The sequence below is a fragment of the Ptychodera flava genome (assembly GCF_041260155.1).
Source record: "Ptychodera flava strain L36383 chromosome 23 unlocalized genomic scaffold, AS_Pfla_20210202 Scaffold_24__1_contigs__length_23054250_pilon, whole genome shotgun sequence".
In the NCBI taxonomy this organism is placed as follows: domain Eukaryota; kingdom Metazoa; phylum Hemichordata; class Enteropneusta; family Ptychoderidae; genus Ptychodera; species Ptychodera flava.
Genome location: NW_027248278.1, coordinates 12,321,176 through 12,329,931, shown reverse-complemented (window position 1 = coordinate 12,329,931; position 8,756 = coordinate 12,321,176). Strand labels below are relative to the sequence as shown.

The following is an 8,756-nucleotide window of genomic DNA, read 5'->3' as shown; positions in this document are numbered from 1 at the left end:
CTGCGGGTGCAATTTTAACCTCTCTGTTAAGGCAGCTCGAAAGTGAAAGACTTCAACTTTTGCTCAAACTTTCCTAAATGAAACTTCGAAATATTCTGTTACCAAAGCGACAATAAAAATTGTGGGTCACCGTGCAAAATTTTGAACAAGCGAAACAAACTGCTAAACATTTTGCGATATTAGAAATTCAAAATGGCCACCATCCCTGTGTTAACTCTATGGGGACAAATAAAATATTGGATTTTCGAAAACCTGAGCCGGTTAAACTTAAAGTTTTCTTTCTTCAAGAGCTCTAAAATGAGTTCCGACAAGTGGTAGATCAGAAAAGGTTTGCAGAAATTTGAGAGTCCGAATATCTGTCCCTGAGGTGCGTTCTACCTCAATATGGATCAGTAACTTCGCTTGCCATCGGTGTTCCTTCGGGCAGAGACCCTCCCTCGAAACGAAGACTATGCACAGTCGTTTGGTGGGCTATTCAGCTCTGGGACTATTCGCCCCATAGACGAGTGTATGGAAGCGAGAAACACCTAGGTGTTTCTCGCTTCTGTACACTCGTCTATGAGGCGAATAGTCCCAGAGCTGAATAGCCCACCAAACGACTGTGGACTATGCTACGCGGACCGAACCGAGCAGCCATGCGGACCGCCCCGAGTGAGGAACGGACCACAGTTGCGAGTGGAGTGATACGTACCGGCCGCCGCGTACTATGCATAGAATAACGGACCACAGTTGCGAGTGGAGTGTATACGTACCGGCCGCCGCGTATTCTATGCATAGTACGCGGCGGCCGGTACGTATCACTCCACTCGCAACTGTGGAACGGACGATGAAATCCCAGTTATTTTTAATTCGCCTCGTACTATGTTTTGACGCTCTTCGCCTTTGTTCACAAGTTTAAAAAAAATCACTTTGTTAGCTGCTTTTGAGAGATTCTTTCAAGTTTTGCCGTTCGGCAGGATTCGTCAACTGCAATCGTTTTGACAATGACGTCATTCACTCACGAATGACGTAATTTTCAAAACTCCATGTCGACAGGGCAAGGTGCAACATTTGACACATACGGGACACACAATTATTGGTATACTACTATCTTATACTCTACTCAACATCGCCAAAATGGATAAGGTGAGTATCATTGGAGCCCATGGACATAACTCACTCGCTGTATTTATCTGCAATATTATCAACAATATCTGAAGAAAGTTGAGACTGATGTACACCAATATATAGCAAACTTCCTGTTTGGCCACACAAGCATTTTGGAAGGCGCCATGCTCCAACTTCCAACAGTTAAACTCGTAGTTTTCAGGAGTCTAGAGTTGTTCTCTAGCATTACGATGAAATCAGTTAAAGGAATATATGAACTCCGTTATAACGAATGACGTTACCATAATAACTATTTATGATAAATGTAAGCAGTTGGCCTCGTCTACACCATAGACTCTAAAACCAGATTTAGGGTCACTCACAGTGCTATGAAGTCTGTTCTTATATTACGTCACTATTTGTATAGTGCCTCACTGTAAGATAACATTCTTTCTAAGATTTCAGCTTTTGAGGAACAGCTTCCTATCACTGTTTACTCTACCAACCAGAGATTCAATCTGCTAAGACATTATGTTCCATCATATGCCTTTCTCGTGACTCATGGACACTTTTCCCGCCAAAACTGCTTGAGGGAGCCGACATTGTTTACGGTCTGCGAGGGGAGTAAGAGGAATCTGTAATGGGGGTTTCAATCAAAAAAATTGTAGCTTTCGTCTTTGCAAATCTGAGACATTTCTACATTCAACAGAGACTCTTCACGTCACCGGACTCTATTGTGCTGTCCCTCACCAAAGTTTTATGCTTCACCGCACCATATAAGGGGAGAACCATTTGATTTCTGGGGGGGGGGGTATGGAGGAAAAGGGTATGGAAGCAAATTTTTTTTTCCTGTCAGAGTGACAGCAATTTTTTTTTTCTACTGTCAGACCTGCATCATTTTTTTTTTCAAATGGAGTAGCAGTGCAAATTTTTTTTTTTATTGGTCATCAAGTTTGTAATGCGTTGTAAAGGGAGCCGTCATTATTTACGGCCTGAAACTCCGAAATTTCGAGTGACCCCCCCCCCCCCCCGCCAACCATGATGAATTTCAGTAACCTCCCTCTCTAACTCTGAAATTTTGACTGATCCCCCACTTAGAAAAGTTTCATACCAATACATGTAATTGTAAAATTTACAAAATACAGCAACAGTAAAGACCTTTCAAATCCTGATGTACCCTGCTAGACTATCATCAGTTATCTCATGATGGTTCAAAAAAGGTGAACACATCAAAATGAAATTCAAAGTCACAATAAAATAAAGATATAAAAGATCACGCAGTATCTAATTATATAGTATATTGTTTAATTTGGATGGATATTATGACAGGGTTTTCACTAGGATATCTGACCGGGCAGAATTTGAAAGTACAGGGGAGAACATGAGAGAGGCTTAGGGGGAAAGTGTCACAGGGGCTTTCCCTATCTTGGATGGAAATTTTTAAGATATTGATGTGTGCAATGGTGCAGTCTGGTGCAATCTGAGAGGTGTTTTTTAATTTTTCTAAGTAAGTGAAACTGTCAGAATACCCCAAGGGGGAGAGCACGAGAGGGGGTTCCCCCTCTCGTATTGGGAATTTTGAGAAATTGATGTGTTTAATGGTGCAATCTGAGAGGAGTTTCAGTTATTTTGCACTCGGTAAAACTGTTTGAAAATGACATTGAACACTGATATTTTTTACATTTTTTGCATGATCAGTTTTTGAGTCACAATATTCAACAACCAAACAATGACAATACAATGTGTGAAAAACAGTTCTGTTTGCCAGAGACTGAAGACAAATGAATATACAGGAACGGAAAATCTGTGACCTTCTTGTGTCATTTCTCCAGCTGCCAGCTTCTAATGAAAAGCCTGAATATGGTATGTTTGCGATCCGGTGTTTGTGGTCAGAAAAACAAGGCTCACACATTGTATTTCATTATATTTGTTGTTTCCTCAATTTTTCATTGTCAAGCTACATCTTTCTAACAAATTTATATTGAGAAAATAATATATTGGTTTAACACTAGTTTATTGACTCCTGTCTTGTGTTTTAAATTTTCACAATTTACAGAAGTCAAATAGTCCCCTTTAGATAGTGCCTATGCCATTGAGATATTGCAACAGAAATCCTGAAATATGATTTCTTGGGTCAGAAAAGGGAAGGAAAACATTGAGTGTACTGAGGTGTAAAGTAGACCTATGTAGTGCATGCTTTTATCATAAGTGCTGGGAAAAGAAACATAAGAATTGCTTGTGGTAAAACATTAGCGCCGCCTATGGCGGCGCGCCGGCAAAGAATACATGAGAATAAGGTTTCCAAATTTTGCTTATTTCTGGTGCATTGTGACAATTTTTTTTTTCTCTTCTGTCTGTTATGACAATTTTTTTTTTTCTCAGGCCATGACAGGATCAATTTTTTTTTTCTTCTCTCTCACCTGGTGACAAATTTTTTTTTCTCAAAATCCTCCATATCCCCCCCAGAAATCAAATGGTTCTCCCCTAATATTAGTTTAGTAATATAGTAGTTTCCTATTGTATTAGGGACTGTTTCTTCAAAATGGCGTACACGGGGATCACTCTGTTTTTTTTACTTTGGTGATGGGGGTCACCGTGTTTTTCAAATGCTGAACAGGAGTCAGTGTGTTTTTGAATCACAGCGCGGGCTCATTCTTGCATAAAATGTACCAGCCACGCATTGCATCATTCGGGTTGCAGCTTATTTGGCGCGCCCTTAGGAGCGTAAATTACGTATATCAGAGATATATGTCAGAGATATCTGGATGTTTGCCAATCAAAAATCTGATTTTCAAAGTATCAGACCAGCAACAAATCAGTTACGGTTCTTGGCATGCCCTTTGGGCGCATAACTTCAATATAATATCTGGATGTTTGCAAATCGAAAGTCTGTCAATGGGGCGAGTAAGTGCAGAGCGGAATCGGAGAAAACAGGCGACTGTGAGTAAAGATTTATGGGCGGCTATGATAACAAAATCCGCAAAGCGCTGAATTGGAAGCAGACTTGGGAATTTCGCGGCATGATATTCGAGCAGCGCGTTATGTAGCCTGCCACTACAGTGAAGAATGTTGTCAACATCTAAGAAGAGAACGAGTTGTCATCTAAGAAGAGAGCAAGTTGTCTAGCGAGCGTGGTTTTCCTTCTTTTTCCGAGGATCGCGTATACGTCGGCGCGATATTCCTCGAGTTGGTTAAATATTGTAGAATAGGATGGATAATCGCCTTTTTAGATCGAAGAATTTTCTAGATTTTATTGTATTTAGCCCGAGTGTCGGAATCATTTTGCATATTAATACCTATAGTTATACTCTGGATGTAAACGCCTAGACTTGGTATAAGTCTGTGACTTGTGAATGTTTGAGTGGAGTGAACGCGTTGAACGCGTTGATATGTGTTCTGTTTTCATTTGAAATGCGTGAGTGGAGTGGACGCGATGAGTGGGGTGAACGCTGTACAGGGGAGTTTCTCCCGGAATCCGGCAGATACTAACTCACTACTGCGCAGACTCAAATGTAACGCGTTCAATCGCTACGAAAACCTGGCCTGGGTTGCCAAATTCCGAATAGAGGTTTGCATGAGAAGAGAGAGACACAAGAAAAACTAGTACAAATGATTTGATTTTTTTAGAAATTCACCGACTTGAACCAAGTCTAGCAAATTTCATACAAAAGGCGGAACGAACGTTATCAATGTACCCTTGACCTTTGATGTGTACCCGGTCAAAGCCAAACTTCAAAGTTTGAACATAAACGTAAATCTTATGTCAAATAGATTTTCATTATAACTGCACTTGACGGCGATAACTTTATTTTGGATGCATGTACCCCGGTGGATGATATCTGATTTATTCACACTAGTGACTTACTTTATTTTCATGAACTCGCCCAACAGCTGCTTCGCTTCAAGTTTTCGATTTTGTGGTTATCGTTCTGTCCACGGGAAAGTATGTTGAGATTATTTGCCTCAATCTACTCTGTTATTATGTTGATAAGCCCATACATACTTTGAGAATCTCCAGTATATTCCCCTAAAATTTACCTCATAATTACAATAATACATCTTATTGAGCTTCTTGGCTAGACTTGGTTCAAGTCGGTTAATTGTCACAAAATATGACTTTCTCTTGTGTCTCTCCTATTTCATACAAATTAAACCTCCTTTGAATTCGGCAGCCCAGACAAGGTTTTCCTCGTGATTGCACGCGTTACCTTTGAGTCTGCGCAGTAGTGAGTTAGTTTCTGCCTCATTCCGCGTTTCACATGAAAACAGAATTCTACACAAATCATCGCGTTCAACCCACAGGTTCTCGTAACGTTGCTTGGATAGTCGTTCGAGGCGGGCGGCCGCAGGTCGCCGTTTACTTGGAAAAAACGCCGACCTGCGGCCGCCCGCCTCGAACGACTATCCAAGCAACGTTACGATAATTATTAACCTGTGGTTCACCCCACTCAAACATTCACAAATCACAGACTTGAACCAAGTCTACTTCTTGGCGATTATAGATAAGATACTGTATCATTAGCGGCAGTACTGTAGCTCGACTCGGAGGTTTTGTCAGAGTACTTGGGTCGGATGGCAAATACTCAGGCAAAAGCTAATCTACAGTACTGCAGCTATCATATGGTCACGTGCCGACTCTAGGAATGCACTGAAAATATAACAAAAGTTTTTTTCTATGAATCTGTCTTTCAGCGTATGAAAACGCAAACCAGTGATCATCTAGAAGTCGTTGGCTCGTTCAAACCTTATGTAAGCAGCTTATCTGGTCTGTTCAACAATCCTGATCTCAGCGATGTTGTCCTGAAAGTCGGTGAGGTCTCATACTATGCACACAGGTTTCTGTTGGCCCATTTCAGTGACGTCATGCGCACCATGCTAACAGAATCTCGTTGGCAGGACTCTCAGCAGGCTGAAGTGAAGTTGGAAGAAACGCGAGAATGTGCAGGAGTTTTCAAAAGCTTCCTTAGGTTTATGTACACTGGACAAGTTGCGTTAAACGTTTCAAGAGCACGTCCAATGCTTGCATTAGCAGACAAATACAATGTTACTCTGCTTAAATCAGTGTGTGAAGATTATATGGTAAGACAGGTGATACAGTCTGGGAATGTAAATGAAGCATTGCAGTGGTGGGAACACTCCAAAACGTACAACCTGAAACAGCTTTGGCTCGAATGTCTTGCATTGATAAAAGAGAGTTTAAATACCGCAATTAAAACTCCTGAATGGCTTAATTTGAGCATTGATCAATTGTGTACCATCCTTGAATCCTCAGACGTGGTTGTCAAGGATGAGTACACACTGTACAAAGGCGTAGAAACCTGGCTTCAGAGTGCAAATCACAATGCCAATATTTCTGAGTACTTGGATCGTGTCCTACCACTGCTTCGCTTTACCGAAATGACACCACAGCAAATTGACGCCATTGAAAAATCTTCACTTTGTGAACGCTTTTCTAACCAATTCATCAGATATGTTCTACAAGCATACAAACTCTTTGTAATGGAAAGAAAAATGCTTCCTGGAAATCCTAAGGCGGCTCATCAACCACGTGAATATGGACAGTCGCCTTTGGAAGAGACAAAGATATCTGTCCACTTCAGAAGCCTAGAAGAGTCATTTCCGGGCTATCAGCACAAAGTAACTGTGCATCATAAAACGATGGCGAGAGGCACATCTTATCTACAGTCTGCACTACTTAGGCCTAATTTAGATATATGCAGAAAACCTATTCAGTCTGGTGATTCATACGGTCTATGGTTGAGGATTCTCCCAGAGTGGCCGAGCACGTATTCAGTACGTATAAGACTTATCGATGGGCAGTCAGGAAAGACGCTTAGTGTTGTCAGAGGAAGTGGAAAAGTTGGGGAGAAAACTCCACATGTTGCTTATGTTGATATAGAGGATCGTTCATATCATCATATTATAACAGAAATGTTTACCGTTCAGCCTCACACCTCGTATCATTACATGGCCAGTATGCCGATTGTGTGTGCATTCCTCGGCATGAAACACCTATCGGCTTACAACCAGCTTTCTTGTGCTATCAAAGTTATATTCTATAATTAATGTATATCGCGCCTCAGGGACAGATATTCGGACTCTCAAACTTTAACAATTCTTTTCTGATGTACCACTTGTGGGGGTTCATTTTAAAGTTCTTCGTGTAAGAAAACTTTTCACCGGCTTAGTTTTTTCGAAATTCAAAAATTTAATTTTTCCCCGTAGAGTTAAATAGGGGATGGTGGCCATTTTGAATTTTAAATATCGGTAAATCTTGGGTTATTTGTTTCTCGTACCAAAATTTACACGGTGACCCCCGATTTTCATTCGATTTTGGAGAGAATGGTTGAAAGATTCATCAAGGAAAGTTTGAGAAAAATTTTTAGTCTTTCATTTATCTTAAATGCCCAGTAGCATCACACTTAACTACTAGTGCCCAGTGTTTGAGAATTGGGAATATAATCACAGTTTAGTCGCAGTTTAAACATTAGGCTCTTTCTTTTTCGACATTGCCATTTTCAACAGAACACCGGTACACCTTACAAATTTTACTGCGATTCTTTTCACATCACAATGTTAACCAAGAACATAAGGCTAGATTGCATTTTTAATTTGAAGGCGAACGTATAGATACTATATACTAAAACACGATCGGATCTTTTAATTGTTCAAATTTATCAAAAGTGTTAGGTGCCCTATAGCTGAAAGTTGCATTATTACAAATTACCCATGAAAACGAGTGTATTGCAAAAACGAAAAGCAAATAAGCTAACATTCGCAGATAATTCCAACATTTCTACACCATCCAATTATCCCAAATTAGCGCCAATCGTGTTTAAAATAAATTTGAGTTGTGCACTTTTTATGACACTGAAGATTCAATAGTCTCATTGCTTTTTGTTTTTACATTTTTTAACTAATATTTTACGTTTCCTTTCACTGCCAACAGCACTCAAATACCTATATATTTTTTCAAAGCTTAGAATCTAGAGTAGAATTACAATATCTAGGGTAAACACTAAATATTCAACGTTGTACCTTAATTTATGCATGACACAGTACTGCGTGTACTCAACAGCTGTACTTGTTGTATATCTGTGACGAGGGATCCTTTCGCTTGTACAAATGTATAAATTAGTATCCATGAAGATTTTGCATCCTGTGTAAGTGAAAAGTAGGAAATACTACATTTTTAATAGTGGATTCATTTTGAGGAGTAAGTTACAGTCGATCTTCACAAATTAGGATACTGTGATACGCATGTAGCACATTTCAACTAAGAAAAACAATGTATCAGTAATTTTAGCAATGTTTTCATTGTTCAAATGCCTTTTGCACTTTTAATTACCTTGTAATCATATTTGAAGAAATAAAGTACTGTTTTTTGCGTTTGTCAGATATTGACATTCAATTTATAATGCCATGGCTTTTGTTATCTTTGTAAAGTCTCAAGGGGAGAAGACAATTAAAACGGACAAGATACTATTTGCAGATAGGTTGAAATATTTGCATAATCGAATACTAATGACCCCCTCAATTCATAAATCTGGTATCAGCCCCTAAACTTGAAAAAATACACGGATCACTGTTTGCATTGAAAAACTGATTTCTATGTATATCATCATTACATCTGACAATCAAAGTGAGCAACAACTGTCACCATAAATCGT

General features: G+C 39.6%; 1 protein-coding gene across 1 annotated transcript; it reads left to right on the top strand.

The window, feature by feature from the left end:
* Window positions 1-992: 992 nt before the first annotated feature.
* Window positions 993-8,500, top strand: LOC139124486 (BTB/POZ domain-containing protein 19-like). Its single transcript, XM_070690627.1, has 2 exons — window positions 993-1,125; window positions 5,779-8,500. Exons 1-2 carry the CDS (start codon window positions 1,117-1,119, stop codon window positions 7,150-7,152), a joined length of 1,383 nt encoding a protein of 460 aa, XP_070546728.1. The 5' UTR covers window positions 993-1,116; the 3' UTR covers window positions 7,153-8,500.
* The last annotated feature ends 256 nt before the right edge of the window (window positions 8,501-8,756 follow it).